Raw genomic sequence first — 17,500 nt, 5'->3', positions numbered from 1 at the left:
TTTTTATTATCACATAAATTGTTGTGGATATTTTTTTTAGGCATATCATATGTATTTGCTTTTATATATCCTACATTATTTAATAAATAATATGTATTATTGATTTCGCTTTCTCTTTTTAAATTTTGATCTTTTATATGTAAAGATATATTCGTTTTGTTTTCATATAAAGTTATATTTCTATTAAAATTTTGTATATTATCATATTTATATTTATTATAATATATATTATTATGATATATATTATTATTACATATATTATTATGATATATATTATTACTACATATATTATTATGACATATATTATTATGATATATATTATTATGACATATATTATTACTGTTGTTTATTTCTATAAAATTTTGGATTATTTTATTTTTCTCTATGCGTTTTTTTCTTTTTTGTTGTATTTCCATTTCTCTCTCCTGTTCCCTTTTTTTTATTTTATTTCTCAATATTATTTTTAATATTTCTCTTTGTTTTTCCATTTTAATTTCCATTAATCTTTCTTCTTCTTTTAATCTCTCTTCTTTTAATCTTTCTTCTTCCTTTAACTTTTCTTCTTCTTTTAAATCCCCCTCTTCCTTTAATATCTCTTCCTTGTGTAATGTCTCTTCTTCTTTTATTCTCGTCTCTTCCTTAAATATCTTCTCTTCTCTTAATTTTTCTTCCTCCTTTAATCTTTCTTCTTCTTTTATTCTTGCCTCTTCCTTTAATCTCTTCTCTTCTCTTAATTTGTCTTCCTCATTTAAACTCACTTCCTCTTTTATTCTTTCCTCTTCTTTTAATCTCTCTTGCTCTTTAATTCGTGATTCCTCCTTTAATCTCCCTTCCTCTTTTATTCTTTCCTCTTCTTTTAATCTCTCTTGCTCTTTAATTCTTGCTTCTTCCTTTAATTTCTTTTCTTCTCTCATTCTTGCCATTTCTTTTAACCTCTCTTCTTCTTTTATTCTTGCCTCTTCTTTTAATCTCTCTTCTTCTTTCATTCTTGCCTCTTCCTTTAATCTCTCTTCTTCTTTCATTCTTGCCTCTTCCTTTAATCTCTCTTGCTCTTTAATTTTAGCTTCTTCCTTTAATTTTTCTTCCTGCTCTAATCTCTCTTCCTCTTTTATTCTTGCTTCTTCCTTTAATCTTGCTTCTTCCTTTAATCTTTCTTCTTCTTTTAACCTCTCTTTCTCTTTAATTCTTGATTCTTTCTTTAATCTTTCCAGATTTATTCTCTCCTGTTCTCTTTCTTTTTCTTTTTCTCTTAGTCTTTCTCTTTCTATAATTCCCTCTCTTTCTCTTCGTCTTTCTCTTTCTATATATCTTTCTTTTTCTCTTCGTCTTTCTCTTTCTATATATCTTTCTTTTTCTCTTCGTCTTTCTCTTTCTATATATCTTTCTTTTTCTCTTCGTCTTTCTCTTTCTATATATCTTTCTTTTTCTCGTCGTCTTTCGCTTTCTATATATCTTTCTTTTTCTCGTCGTCTTTCGCTTTCTATATATCTTTCTTTTTCTCTTAGTCTTTCTGTTTCTATATATCTTTCTTTTTCTTCTTCTTTTAACCTTTTTTCCTCCTTTAATCTTTCCTCTTCTTTGATTCTGTTCTCTTCTCTTAATCTATGCTCTTCCTTTAATTTCTGCTCTTCTCTTAAAATTTTCTCTTCTTTTATTCTTGCTTCTTCCTTTAATCTCTTTTCTTCTTTTAATCTCTCTTCTTCTTTTAACCTTTGCTCTTCTTTGATTCTTTCCTCTCCTTTGATTCTTTCCTCTTCTTTGATTCTTTCCTCTTCCTTTAGTCTTTCCACCTCCTTTAATCTCTCCACTTCTTTTATTCTTTCCACCTCCTTTAATCTCTCCTCTTCTTTTATTCTTTCCACCTCCTTTAATCTCTCCTCTTCTTTTATTCTTTCCACTTCTTTTATTCTTTCCACTTCTTTTATTCTTTCCACTTCTTTTATTCTTTCCACTTCTTTTATTCTTTCCACCTCCTTTAATCTCTCCACTTTTTTTATTCTTTCCATCTCCTTTAATCTCTCCTCTTCTTTTAATCTTTCCACCTCCTTTAATCTCTCCTCTTCTTTTAATCTTAACACCTCTTTTAATCTCTCTTCTTCTTTTAATCTTAACACCTCCTTTAATCTCTCTTCTTCTTTTAATCTTAACACCTCCTTTAATCTCTCTTCTTCTTTTAATCTTTCCAATTCCTTTAATTTCTGCTCTTCTCTTAAAATTTCCTCTTCTTTTAATCTCTGTTCTTCTTTTAATCTTTCTTCTTCTTTTAATCTTTCTTCTTCTTTTAATCTTGCTTCTTCTTTTATTCTTGCTTCTTCTTTTATTCGTGCTTCTTCCTTTATTCTTGCTTCTTCTTTTAATCTTGCTTCTTCCTTTAATCTCTCTTCTTCTTTTATTCTTGCTTCTTCTTTTAATCTGTTTTCCTTTTTAATTCTCTTCTCTTCCTTTAATCTCTTCTTCTCTCTTAATCTTTCCTCCTTTAATCTCTTCTTCTCTCTTAATCTTTCCTCTTCTTTTATTCTTGCTTCTTCCTTTAATCTGTGTTCCTTTTTAATTCTCTTCTCTTGCTTTAATCTCTTCTTTTCTCTTAATCTTTCCTCCTTTAATCTTTCCTCCTTTAATCTTTCCTCCTCCTTTAATCTTTCCTCCTCCTTTAATCTTTCCTCCTCCTTTAACCTTTCCTCTTCTTTTATTCTTGCTTCTTCCTTTTTAATTCTCTTTTCTTGCTTTAATCTCTTCTTTTCTCTTAATCTTTCCTCCTTTAATCTCTTCTTCTCTCTTAATCTTTCCTCTTCTTTTATTCTTGCTTCTTCCTTTAATATCTGTTCCTCTTTCAATTTTTCCTCCTCCTTTAATGTTTGTCTTTCCTCCATACCTTCGTTTAAGTGATCATGATTGTGGCAATAGATACACTGATAAGAAATTTTCTTACATAAGCCTTCTTTATAATCCTTGCATGGAGAACATTTTTTAATGTAATGTAAAAAATTTGAAGGATGATAAAATGATTGAATATCTGCATGATCTTTATGATGACACTTATAACAGTTATATTTATTTAAACACGTTTTATTGTTTGTAAAATAATGTTCACATGGGTGGCAGATATGTTGTATGTGTTCTTCTTGATTTATATATAAAGATGGATTTACATGAAGAAGTTGTTTTTTATCTTGTGTATGTACATTTTTTTTTATTATTTCTGTATATTCTATTTTATGAGAATCATCATGACAATATATACAGACAGGAATTGACATCTTACATTGTTTTTTAAAATAGTTTTCACAAGGAACACATATATTTTTTTTATGTAATAATTTAGAAGGATGTAAAGGATCTTCATGATTTTTATGATAATCATGATGACATTTGGTACATTGGTTTCCTTTAAAACATCCTGAAAAATGAAAAAAATAATTAGCACATGGATTACATGTACCTTTATTATGTTTTATTAGAATTGTAGATGCATTATCTGAATCAATTTTTTTTTTTTCTTTTTTGTGTAATATGACAGTTTCTTTTATGTTTTCATTTTTTAAATTATATACCAATCCTTTATTTTTCTCATATATATGTTTATGATAAAATACTTGTCCATTTCGGTTTTTTTTGGTGTTTTTTATAACTGACTTTTTAAGATTTGTTATATGTGTAGAAGAGTTATTTTCTTCACATGATTTATTATTTGGATCATCATCTTTTTCTTTTGTAACATTTATTTCAGGCATCATAAAAAATTTCATATGATCTGGCATAAAGAAATTGGTCCGATAATCTATTTGTTCATTTATTTGTTCATTTATTTGTTCATTTATTTGTTCATTTATTTGTTCATTTATTTGTTCATTTATTTGTTCATTTATTTGTTCATTTATTTGTTGATCCATTTCATTATTCATATTACCTTCCAAAATTTTATTATTATTCCTCATATCCTTTTCCATTTTTGTTTCCTTGCAATGCTTTTTTTTTTTTTTTTTTTTTCTTTTTTTTTTTTCTTTTTCTTTTTTTCATGCTTATCATCATCATCATCGGAGATATTTTTCTTTATGTTATTGTCTGTATTTGTTGATGAATTCTCTTCTTCCATATTCTTTTTATCTATACTAGAATGTATGTGTTTATTTATTATTTCATTTTGATGACCTTCTACCTGTTCAGGTGATATACTTCTTGATGTTTGGAATGTTAAATATCTTTCGTTTTCATCAATTTCATATTGAAACATCTTTGGAAGATAATTTTGGTTTCTTACTAATGCATTTTCTTGTAAATCATTATTTTTTTTAATATCTAATGAGATATTAATCTTTTCTTTATTGATATTATATGGTATATTATTTAACAGATTATTATTTATATGAATAGATTCTACATCATCTCCCTCTTCATTATTATTATTATTATTATATATTTTATTCCAATTATTATTCATAAAAAAATTTTTGTTATGTTCTTGATTTTTTTGAAATGTGTCTTGGTATGCTTTTTCTGACATTGTTGTTACATTGTAATTATTTGTTCTATTAAAAAAAGGTTCGCTTGATTGAAATTTATTTATTTTATTTTTATACATATCATATCTATATTTATTATCTTCATCATGATCATTATATTTAGAATATTTCATGTTACATGCATTTGAAAAACGATAATGAGAATGGTTATATATTTTTTTCTTATGTTCGTTTAATGTGATTTCTCCTGTTACATTTTTTATTAACATTTTATTTTGCATGTCATAATTTATTGGTAATTTATTCATGTTTATATATTCTGGTTTTATTGATTCATGATAATCTATCTGATGGATATATTTTTTTTTATCATGCTTACTAATAATTTCGAAATCTCTTTTAAATATATCACTGTGATCTTCATCAAAAAGTAAAACGTTAATATTTTGGTGATTCGTAAGAACTTTATGATTTATAATATCTTTAAGATATACAATATTGATATAATCGTATATATTTTTTTTGACATGTATATGATTTTCTTCCTTTTTCTGACAGCATAGTAAACCTGAAAAGACATTATATATTCTTGGAAGAGAATATTTTTTTGAACTACAATATATATAATAATAACTTTTTTTTTTTTTTTTATAAGGACATTTTATATGTATATTACTAATTTGGTTATCATATATATGATCAGAATTTTTTGTATTAAAATTCTTCATTTTAATATTATTTACTTTCCATATTTCACCTCTTTGAAATGAATAATTGTATATCATATAAAATACATATATATATTTTTCACTTGTATATATTTTTATTTTTTGATATACTATTTTTTCTAATTCTTTTTTCTCCTTAACAATGTTTTTATATTTTAACAATTTGTTATTCTCTTCTAAAGAAAAAATATATTTACATGTGTCTTTCTTCACTTGTTCATCAGGGTCATTAATATTATGATAACCCATAATATCAACAGTGATATTATTAAATATCTCTGAGTTAATCCTTGGATAATTTTTTTAAGGGGCCTTTTTGTTTTCCTTATTCTACAAATATATAAATTAAGAACAAAAAAATAAATACATATATATAATATTATATATATATATATATGTGTATATTTATATTTATATTTCTTATTTTGACAATCTTGGTTATTTAACTTTAAACTATATTTCAATTTGATATTTAAATTTTTTTTTTTTTTTTTTTTAAATATATTGGTGTATTTGAATAAACTAGTTTAATAAATATGGAGAAAACTATTTTACCTGAATACACAATAAAAAATATATATTTATATATTATAAATCTACATAAAAAAAAAAAAAAAATGATATAACATTTAATTTTTAATATAAAATTATGAACAAGATTAAAAATTTATTTATATTTTTCATATTTTTTATTATATTTATAATTTTTATTTTTGTATGCTTATAAAATGGTGATACATTTTCTTTTTCTATATTTTAATTTATAATTATTGTTCCCACAAAGGTATTTATACAAATAATATAAATAAAAAAAATATAAACATATATATAATATATATATATATATATTTTGTTGTGTAAATATATAATTTAATATAAAAAAATATAACCATTGGCTAATCTTTTTTTTTTTTTTTTTTTATATATATAATAATATAAAAATAGGAAGAAACCATAATATTATCAAGTACATTTGTATATTTAAAATTTTTTTTTTTTTCTTTTTAAGTTTAGTAAGTTATACCTACATTATGATAGTATATGATAAAAAAAAAAAAAAAAAAAAAAAAAAAAAAATCGATTAAGTAAAAAAGAATAGAGGAGCATAATTGAATTTTATAAAATGTATGAGAATACAACATAATATGTATACCACATTTGTGGTGTAAAAAAAAATATATATATATATATATATATATACATATATATAATATATTACATATATTATTTAATTTTAATAGAAAAAATTATTATAAATGATTAGAATGTTATTTATATGAAAGTTTTAATAATTTTATTTTATATGTAGAGATAATTAAATTTTATTAGCCCATGGATATAATAATATTATATATTTAATTTTTCAAAAAAATAAAAATACGGATCCCATGAAATATTTAATATATCTATAAATATATGTATATATTTTTTTTTTTTTTTTTTTCCTTTGGCTTATTTGGAAAAAGAAAATATTATACCGTAAAATTTGTAATATTTTATAAAAAAATTTTTGTATTAATAATTATATGTACTGATATACACATTTTTTTTTATCTAAAAAAATATAAGTGACATATATATGTTAATTTTATAAAAGTGGATAACAAATATTCAAGAATTTATATAAAGCATAAAAAAATAAAATAAATAATTAGATACATATAAATTATAGTGAAACCTTTCACCATATAGTTAAAAGGAGGGAATATTATAATTTCATTTTGATATTAAAATAAAAAAAAAAATAAAAAAATATATCATACATATATATGTATATATATATATATATATATATATATATATATATTTCATTTATGTATTATCTTTGTTTGTTTGTTATTATTTCATCATTTTTTTGATTTCATATATGACTTTATGTGCATCTGGCATATAGAATGGCTCGTATACATGAGGGAAAGGAGTATCATACCCACATACCCTTTTAATAGGTGTATGTAAATTATAGAAACATCTTTCTTGTATTTTAGCTGCAATTTCAGCTCCAAAACCATTGGTTAATTGAGCTTCATGTGTAATTAAAAGTCTTCCGGTTTTTTCGACTGACTTTTGTACAGTTAGAATATCCCATGGTATAATAGTTTGTAGATCAATAACTTCCGATTCTATATTATATTTGTTTGATAAAACATCTGCAGCATATATCATTTTATGTACTAACGATCCCCATGTTAGTATAGTAACATCTGTACCTTGTCTTACTACATGTGCTTTACCTAATTCTAATTGATATGGTCCAGTAGGTACATCACAAACTGATGATCTATATAAAATTTTGGGTTCAAAAAATAAACATGGGTTAGGATCATTAATAGCTGAAAGTAATAATCCTTTAGCTTTATATGCATCACTGGGTACAATAATTTTTATACCAGATGCATGAGCAAAAAAAGCTTCAGGACTTTGTGAATGATATAAACCACCATGTCCAACAGCACCCCATGTTGATCTTATGGTTAATTTACCTACATCAAAACTACTACCTGATCTATATCTATATTTAGCTACATCATTTACTATTTGATCAAATGCTGGAAATATATAATCTCCAAATTGTATTTCAGCTATTGTTGTAAATCCATTTTCAGCTAGACCTATAGCAAATCCTATAATTCCTTGTTCACATAAAGGAGTATTGAACACTCTCATATTTCCATACTTTTTTAATAAATCTAAAGAACATCTAAACACACCTCCAAAAGCAACATCTTCTCCTAATAATACAGAATTAGCATTTGTTTCAAATACATTATGCATAGCTGAATTTATTGCTGTAAACATATTCATTTTTTTTTTCTCTTCAAAATTGGAGGAAGAAAAATTACGAATCCTATTACTTCTCAAACATTTTATATTTGTATTCCTCACAAGACAGTGATTATTTAGTAACAAATTTTTTAGGTTATTTCTTATTACTTCCTTCATATTATGAAAAAATAAAAATATAAATATATATATATATTAATATTATTATATCTTAATATTTTTGTATTCTCTTCAAAGGAATGTATTTTCCTTCACATTTCAATTTTTTTTTCCCTATATTTATAAATTTATATTTTCATATATTTATTTTATTTTTTTTTTAATATTCTCCTTTGAAAAAAAAAACAAGAAATATAAAAATAAAGTAAATGTAAATGTAAATATATATATATATATATATATATATATATATGTATAATTTTTTTTTTTTTTTTTTTTTTTTTTTTTTTTTTTTTTTTTTTTTAAAGAAAAAAATGTACAAAATTTTTATTTAAATTTTATATAAATAAATATATCATATATATATTTATATGTGGTTATATTTATTTATTTTAAATATTTATATTTAAAACTTTTTACATGTATGTATTTATACTTAATTTTCCTTTTTTTCCTTTAAAAAAAAAAAAATACACACTAATATTTTTTTTATGCGTTGTAATTAAATTTTCGAACGTTCATATTAATATTCCACGAACTAAAATATTTAGCATAATAATATTTTTAATTATTTATTTTATTCATTATTTTATTTTTTATTATACTTTTTTTTTTATTTTAATATGTTATTTTTTTATTTCTATAATTTTCTCATCAATTAATAAAAATTTCCAACAATGAGTAGTGTTCATATGAAAATATTGCACTTGATGAAAAAAGCATAACGAATAATATTATATATACATATATATTATTAAATGTATGTATAATATATAAATGTCATAAAAAAAAATATATATATATATATATATATTTATATGTATAATATATGACCATTAATATTTCCCTCACAAAAAAAAAAAAAAAAATAATAACACATATGAAAATAAATTTATATGTACATTATTTTTATAAACTTTTACTATACATTAAAGTAGTTACATATAAAATAATTATTGATACTATATAAAAAAGTATTAGTATTAAAAACATTTTTGCCGTATTAGTTAATTCTGTAGAAATAAAATATATATAATATATATATATATTTTTATATGTGCGTATATGTGTTTTTATTTGTTCTTAGATTAATATATATATTTTTTTTTTCCATTAGAATATATTTCCTTATACCTGTCGGTTTGGAGGGGAGTTTTTTATTAATAAAACTTAATGATTCGATTAATGCTCTACTTATTGATCCAGAGGCAAAATAAGTATTCATAAAATGTTTTTTAATTTCATTTTCATTTATATATTTTTCTTCTACACCTTCCCTTTTTGCTATAACAAATTTCCCTAGGTTTTTTATGTAAACTAATAAGATACCATCATGACATGGACTGTGTCCTATTCCCCATTTTCTTAATAATTGTTCAGAAAATTCTTGAGCAGCATTTTCATAAGTATTATTTTTTGAAACAAATATTTCTGGGACTATAGCAACGGATACCTGAAAAAAATAAAATGTTATAAAAAAAAAAAAAAAAAAAATTAAGTTATAAAAAAAAAAAATAATGTTAGGAATAATATTATTATAACAATGAAATATGTTATTGTGCAATAAATTCAGCAATATATATATCTTAATATTGTTTTATTATTTTTTATGTCAACTTGATAATAATAAGTGGAATTATTTGAACATTTATGAAAATTGGTATCTCTTATTTTAAGCAGTTCTGCTTCGATATCTAATTGTTGTTCTATACTTAGAAAAGCAGAAGGGTCACACAACCATGTATGACTTATCCTGAATAAAAAAAAAAAAATAAATACATATGTTATATTAAATTATCTTTGTATGAATATATTTAGTGTATTATGATTACCCTAATGACAATACACATTCTTCGGGGTGTGTAAAAGGGTTAGGGAAGGAATTCTCGTCATAAATATTTTCATCATTTGAATAAGTTCTTTAAATATAAAAGGGTATACAAATAAATAAAATATATATATATATATATATATATTTATATTTATTCATTTTATAACTGATTATCTTCCTCAAGATCATGTATAAGGGGATACAACGCATTAGATTTGCTAGACCTAGGATACAGATCAAACGCAAAAAAATAAAATATATAAAAATATAATTATATTCACATATATACATACATATATATATATTTATTTACTTTTTTCATTTTATCATTGTAATATATTTTACATATCATTTTTTATCCTCTTAACATCTTTGAAATAAAAGTTATTTAAAGAATCTAATTTTTCGCATATAGACAATTTATAAAAAAAAAGGACAAAGGAGCATATTAAACTAGTGAATAGTTTCATTTTTTTTTTGTTAAACATCTAACAGTTATTTTAAAAAATAGGAAATTAAATATTACTATATTAAACAAATTTTAAATGTAATAGTTTTATTGAAAAGGAATATGGTTTAAAAAAAAAAAAAAAAATAAAATAAAAAAATAAAATATAATATAATATAATATAATATATATATGTATCAATTTATTATTTATTTTTTTGAGATAAAAATTTACAAAATGATCACGAATAAAAATATACATACATACAATATATATCTATATATATATATTTTGGAATGTACATTTTCAAAAAAAAAAAAAAAAAATTTAAGATATTAAAATAAATGTAGGTACATATCTATACACACACAAAAAAAATAATATAATATATTATAATTATAATTATAATAAAAATTATATTAACGACACATATCTTATGTGTTTATAAGCTGTTTACTTATTTTGAATTATATATGACCTTATTTATTTGTTCCCATTTTTAATAATAAGATGGTCGTCTTCTATATGAATAATTTTTTTTTCTATATTGATATCTATTTGTATGTGGTTGATAATCCATGGTTAAGTCTATATGTTGAGGTATACTTTGAGCAAGAGATAAATCAAACATTTTTCTATATTCTATTTTAGACATTGTTTTAAAATTTTGTAAAAATAATTCAGCTAGGTTTTCATTAACATCAAAAAAAGAGGAAGCTCTATCTTTATTATCAATTTTAACTTGTAGAATTTTATTAAAGGTGTTTACATTTAATTCATTGGATAATTTATTAATCCAATATATAATATCATCTTCACTTCTCCATTTTCTATTTTTGTTAATAAAATTTAGAGTAACCGTTTCTGACAATCCATTAATAAGTGACCTTTTTTTTATATGTTCTTTTTTTGCAATTATAGCTAGACATCTAGATATTAATTCTATTTGATCTATTTTTAATGAATTTGCTTTATCAATTAATTCTTTAGCTGTATTATGAAAAAAAGGTAAAATATCTTTATTAACATTTTGAACTTTTTTAGATGCTATTTCTGAAGCACAATGAAATACTTGTTCATTATTTGGTAATGTCTCAATATTAAATTTAATACCACAATTTTTTTCAATTTTAATTAAATCTTGTTTATCTTCATTTGAATATAATACTAGAGATGTACCTTTTTTATTGGCTCTACCAGTTCTACCTGCTCTATGTATATATACAGCTGAATAATTAGGAGGGAAACATTGAATAACTAAATCAACATTACTTATATCTAATCCTCTTGATGCAATATCTGTAGCTATTAATATTTGGAACATTCCTTGTCTAAATCTTTGCATAGTATATTCTCTAGTAGATTGTGCTATATTTCCATGTAAAACAGCAAATGATAAGGATTTAAAAGAACCTTCAGAACATAAAATATCAGCTTCTAATTTTGTACGTGTAAAAATAATAACTTGTCCACCATTAGATTTAACTAATATTATATCTTCTAATAATAATGCCTTTTCTTTTATATCATATGGTGTTTTAATAGCAATATGTGTTATATTTTTTGCAGTTTTATTAGATGAATCTACTACATCTATACAAAATGGATTCTTTAAATATTTGGAAGATATATCTTTTATCCATGATGGGGTCGTAGCAGAATATAATAAAACTTGTGCATCCTTTAAATTTATATTACTTAATATTCTTTCTATATCATGTGTAAAACCTAAATTTAGCATTTCATCTGCTTCATCTAAAACAACATATTTAATATTTTGTAAAGATAAATTCTTTTTTTCAATATGATCAATAATACGTCCAGGAGTACCTGTTACTATATCAATACCTTTTCTTAATTTATTTTCTTGATAAGTATAACTCTCTCCTCCATATATAGACATAATATTAAAATTATAAAATTGACTAATTTCTTTAAAAGTATTCTCTACTTGTTTTGACAATTCTCTAGTAGGTTCTAATACTAATATGTATGGATCTTTATTATGTTCTCGATTAAGATATTTTTTACCATATGATAAATTATTACTATTATTATAATTACTATTATTATAATTATTATTATTATAATTACTATTATTATAATTATTATTATTATAATTACTATTATTATAATTACTATTATTGTCATTATCATGTATGTTTTGCTTTGAATCTTCTTCATATGAACCATTTTCTTCTTTAAGTCCTTCATTGGATGTTTTTATTTTATATAATTTTTCAACCAAGGGTAAGGCAAATGCTAATGTTTTACCTGACCCAGTTTCTGAGCGTCCAATAATATCTTTACCTTCATATATAGGTCTAAAACTTTCTGATTGTATTTTAGTCATATATTTAATACCTTTTTTGTTTTCTAAAAATTCCACAATATTTTTATTTATTTCATTGAACTGTGAAAATTTACATTTCCCTTGATCATCATCATTATTGTCATAAATAATATCATCATTATTATCATTTTTATCATTATTGTTATTATTGTTATTATTGTTGTTATTTTGTTTATCTTTTAAATCATCACTATATTCTTCTATTTCTTCATTATTAATTTTTTTTTTTCTTTTTTCCACTTTATTCTCATTTTCTTCATTCAAATTTAAAAATATATTGGATCCTTTGTTTTTAGAATGTGTATGATACCTTTTTTCCTTATTCCTTTTTTTTGTTAATACATTTTTCTTAAAATAAAATATTTCGTTACTTGCAGGTATAAATAAATTCTTCTTCGTATGTATTGCCTTAACATATATATTGCCATTCAAAAAATCTAAATTTAGATATACAAGAAATATCATCAACAGTTGAATAAAGTTTATTTTTATTTTCTTACCAACATTTTCTAGTTTATTAAAAGAAAAAAATGATTTCATACTTTTATTATTCTTTTTACATTAAGTAAAATATAGCACCGGATCAATCATAAGAAAAAAAAAAAAAAAGTAAAAAAAGAAAAAGGAAAACTAATAAAAAAAAATTACATTAATATATATAAATAAATATATATATATATATGTGAAAACAATTTTGAGGATTGTTAAATCATGTTAAGTCCCATTATTATAATAAATATTTAAATGAGAATAATAATATATATATTTTTTTTTTATTATTATATAAAATGGGATAATAAATATAACTATAAATGTTATATATAATATAAATATCATATAAGATAAGATAATATCTTTTTTTACATTTGTGTATTTATATATTATTTATTTTTTTTTTTTTTTTGTGCTCGTAGATTCACCCATACAAATTTTTTTTTTTTTTTTTTTTTTTTTTTTATATATTTATAATATGGAAATGAGATAAAATTTCTTGTGCATATAAATATATATATATATATATATATATATATATACATAATAAAATAAAAATATAATATTTATATATATAATATATATATTTGGTTTATAGTATTATTATAAAAAATATTTATTTTGTTAATTCTCTTATTAAACATAAAATTATTTTATAAGGCTTATATATTATGATATAGAAGTGTATATATTTAAATATAAACATAAACATAAATATATATATATATATATATATATATATATATATAATAAAAACAGTAGAAGAAAGAATAATTATTTTATAGCTTTATTATTTTAGTGTAAAATGGAAAATTATAAAATAGGAAATTCTAAGGTTATATATAAAAAAAAAAAAAAGATACTATTTAAAAGAACTCATCTGATAAAAATATATATGTGTATAGTAAAAAATTATATAATTTCTTTTTTTTTTTTTTTTTATAAAAAGATTATATATATCAATAAATATAAGAATATATTATTACTATAATATATAAGGTTACCATTGTTTTTATATTTTAATTATAACGTTAATTATTTCTTATACCTTCATAGTAATTAAATGTTCAAAATATGATGGTTAATATTATATAAGAAATGGTATATAAAAAAAAAATATATATATATATATATATGTACACATTTTGTTTTTTTAAGGTTTATATAATTTTTTTGTTAAAAGATATAAAGAATTGTTATTCTTATGAACTTATAAGGTTATGTGTATAATCTTAAAATAAATAAATAAATATATATATATATATATATATATATATATATATATATATATAATATTAATTACCTCGTATATTAAAAAAAAATACAATATATTATTTTCCTTATTCTGTTTTATAAATGTCCATATCGCAAAAAAAAAAAAAAAAAAAAAAAAATTAACCCGTTTTTATAGCCTTATATGGAAAGGAAAAAATTATATTTTTATATATGAATTTTTTTTTTCTGTTTGTTAACAAACGTTATTAAATCATCTTAACAAAATAAAAACATAGAGGTGTATATTAAATATGTAGACAACAAAAAGGTTTTTTTTCTTATTGATATTATGTAATATTTAAAAATATAGGCATTTTTATATTCTTATATATTTTTTCTATTTCTATATATATATATATATATATATATATATATATATATATATACATATATATATTTTATCATTTGATTATGTTTACCATATGGATGAGAAAAAAAAAGTCTTTTACAACTATGTGGATCGTATGCATAAAAAGAATGAAGAAGTGCACAAAATTATTGAGATTAATGAAGAGATAAAAAATGTTGAAATCAAAAAATTAGAAGAATGTGAAAAGGTTCGAAAAAATAATGATATATGTATAAATACATTAGATAATATAAATAAAAATAAGGAATTATATTATGATAATTTTAATCGAGAAATATCTATTAAAAAAAAGAAATTACTTCATTTAAATTTTTTGTTACATGATATACCTGAGACCATCAAAAAGGAGAAAGAAAAATATGAAGAATACAAGTAAATAAAAATATATATATATATATATATATATATATATATATATATATGTGGATATATTATTTTCATTTGTATTTATATATATGTCTAAATAATTTAGTCATAGAACAGAAAATGTTCTATATCTCAATTTATGTTTTCTTTATTTATTCATTTTTCAAGACATGAATCATATGACAAAATAAAAAAAATAAGTGAAGCTATTGAGGATTCATATGATATGAGTAATGTTGATGATATATGGGTTATATTAAAAGAGTGTAAAGAAAATACAGAAAACACAAATAATGATATTCAAAAAATATATGATGAGATAAGTTTGTTGCATAAAGATTATAATGAATGCAAGCATAAATATCAAGTACAAACATAAAAATTAAAATTAAAAAATAAATTATTATTATTATTATTATTATATTGTTTTTAAATATATATATATATATAAATATATTATTTTATATATGATTGTCAACATTGTTCTATTGTATGGGTGTATATTATTTAGGATTTGAATGAATTACAAAAGAATAGAAATAATAAATTAAAAAAAATATCCGAAACACTGCACGTATGAATAAATAAACATATAAATATAATATATATATAAATAATATATATATGTACATATATTTTTATTGTAGTTTCTTAAAAACTTAAAACAAGGATTAAATAAGAAAACAAACAATGAAGAAGTAAGGAAAGCATTAGAAGATATAGAAAATTTATACATATAAATTTTATCTATTTATCTATTTATGTATTATTATTATTTTATTTTTTTTAAACCCAAAATAACGTTTCAAATTTTATTTTTCACTTTTTTTTTGTAATTCTCTTTTATAATTTTTTCTCAAGGATCGTTTCCTACTGAATATTTCTTCAAATTTTAATTTATTTTTATGAAGTTCATAAATTTTTCTTGTTACTAGATCTTCGAAATGTTTAAATATGTAAACATGACCAGTATTAGCACCCCTCGCTAGTCGTCCATTTCTTAAAAAAAATAAATAAATATATATATATATATAAATATATATATATATATATAAATATATATATATATATAAATATATATATATATGTATGTACTCATATAACATGTTATAGATTTATTTATATACACATAAATATATTTATATTTATATTTTCTCATGTGTATGCTTACCTATGTGTGTAGACCACTATATTTGTTGGAGTGTCGAAATGAAAAAGGTGAGATATATCGCTTATGTCTATTCCTCTATATATAATATCAGTAGTGACTAATATTGGATGTTGAGATGTTCTGAAATGGTTTAATATTATAGATTGATCTTCTTTTTTAACTGTTGAATTAAATAAAAAAATATTATCGAAATGTAATTTTAATAAACTGAATGCTGTATTTGAGCTTTTCAGAGTATTACAGAATATAAGAACTTTTTTATAATTTTCTTTTAAAAGAATATGTTTTATTATTTGAACTTTATTTTTGATATTATAATATGATGGCTTTATAAAATGATAATTAATAAATGGATGTATATTATGAAAATAATTCGTTTTTATAACAATAGGATTTGTTATATATTTTATTACATTATTATAAATAGATTTTTTACCTCTATTACATAAGGTAGAGGATGTAATTATAGATACATATTTTTCATTTTTTGATTTATTCAATTCATCAAAAATTATTTTCATATTTTTTATATAAGGATTATCAAATAAAATATCTACTTCGTCCATTATAAAAAAATCGAGATTCTCAAAAAAAGAAGAAAATATATTTTCTTTGTCTTCTTTTATATATGAAATAAGTCTTACGGGGGTACAGATAACGATCAGATGGTTTTTAATATTTATTATTCCTTCATATTTTAGGTTAACAATTTGTGCTTTTACATTTCTAAAGAGTAGTTAAAAATGGAGTACACATAAATAAAAATATTTATATATATGAACAGACATATAAATACATTTATATATATATATATATATATATATATATATATATGTATATATTTTAATTTTTATAGAAATATTTTATTACTTGGATAATTTTTTTAGTATATCATAACACTGATTACACAATAAATTATTATACTGCAAAATAAGTGTACATGTATTTTTGTTGGTCCCTTTTTTTAATATATGATTTATTAGAAAGATAATATAAGACAATGTTTTTCCAATACCATTTTCTGCTGCTATAATAATATTTTGTAGATTGTCATCATTATGTT

At 20.8% G+C, this 17,500-nt stretch overlaps 6 protein-coding genes across 6 annotated transcripts in view; 1 reads left to right on the top strand and 5 right to left on the bottom strand.

Annotated features, from left to right (window-relative positions):
* PADL01_0503500 (conserved Plasmodium protein, unknown function) overlaps nt 1–5,437 on the bottom strand; it is a gene marked incomplete at both ends in the record, with an annotated part of 6,845 nt that extends 1,408 nt beyond the window's left edge. The window contains 2 exon segments of the mRNA XM_028685390.1: nt 1–3,926; nt 3,941–5,437. The exon segment at nt 1–3,926 is cut by the window's left edge and continues 1,408 nt beyond it. Coding sequence (XP_028536894.1) covers nt 1–3,926; nt 3,941–5,437 — 5,423 coding nt within the window.
* Nucleotides 5,438–7,027: 1,590 nt separating this feature from the next.
* PADL01_0503400 (2-oxoisovalerate dehydrogenase subunit beta, mitochondrial, putative) lies at nt 7,028–8,131 on the bottom strand (the record flags this gene model as incomplete). Its single annotated transcript, XM_028685389.1, has 1 exon — nt 7,028–8,131. The coding sequence occupies one exon, from the start codon at nt 8,129–8,131 to the stop codon at nt 7,028–7,030; it is 1,104 nt and encodes a 367-aa protein (XP_028536893.1).
* Nucleotides 8,132–9,040: 909 nt separating this feature from the next.
* On the bottom strand, nt 9,041–10,432 carry PADL01_0503300 (conserved Plasmodium protein, unknown function; the record flags this gene model as incomplete). Its single annotated transcript, XM_028685388.1, has 6 exons — nt 9,041–9,144; nt 9,266–9,584; nt 9,749–9,884; nt 9,964–10,050; nt 10,130–10,186; nt 10,308–10,432. The coding sequence occupies 6 exons, from the start codon at nt 10,430–10,432 to the stop codon at nt 9,041–9,043; spliced, it is 828 nt and encodes a 275-aa protein (XP_028536892.1).
* Nucleotides 10,433–10,909: 477 nt separating this feature from the next.
* Nucleotides 10,910–13,303, bottom strand: PADL01_0503200 (ATP-dependent helicase, putative; the record flags this gene model as incomplete). Its single annotated transcript, XM_028685387.1, has 1 exon — nt 10,910–13,303. One exon carries the CDS (start codon nt 13,301–13,303, stop codon nt 10,910–10,912), a length of 2,394 nt encoding a protein of 797 aa, XP_028536891.1.
* Nucleotides 13,304–14,952: 1,649 nt separating this feature from the next.
* On the top strand, nt 14,953–16,006 carry PADL01_0503100 (conserved Plasmodium protein, unknown function; the record flags this gene model as incomplete). The annotated part of the gene is made up of 4 exons (XM_028685386.1): nt 14,953–15,272; nt 15,435–15,633; nt 15,778–15,840; nt 15,914–16,006. The coding sequence occupies 4 exons, from the start codon at nt 14,953–14,955 to the stop codon at nt 16,004–16,006; spliced, it is 675 nt and encodes a 224-aa protein (XP_028536890.1).
* Nucleotides 16,007–16,078: 72 nt separating this feature from the next.
* The window catches only part of PADL01_0503000 (ATP-dependent helicase, putative), a gene marked incomplete at both ends in the record, with an annotated part of 1,825 nt that continues 403 nt past the window's right edge, over nt 16,079–17,500 (bottom strand). The window contains 3 exons of the mRNA XM_028685385.1: nt 16,079–16,265; nt 16,438–17,163; nt 17,308–17,500. The exon at nt 17,308–17,500 is cut by the window's right edge and continues 403 nt beyond it. Coding sequence (XP_028536889.1) covers nt 16,079–16,265; nt 16,438–17,163; nt 17,308–17,500 — 1,106 coding nt within the window. The remainder of the gene's footprint in view (nt 16,266–16,437; nt 17,164–17,307) is intronic.

This window comes from Plasmodium sp. gorilla clade G2, assembly GCF_900097015.1.
Source record: "Plasmodium sp. gorilla clade G2 genome assembly, chromosome: 5".
NCBI classification, from domain to species: Eukaryota; Apicomplexa; class Aconoidasida; order Haemosporida; family Plasmodiidae; genus Plasmodium; species Plasmodium adleri (nom. inval.).
This window is presented reverse-complemented; position numbering and strand designations above follow the sequence as displayed.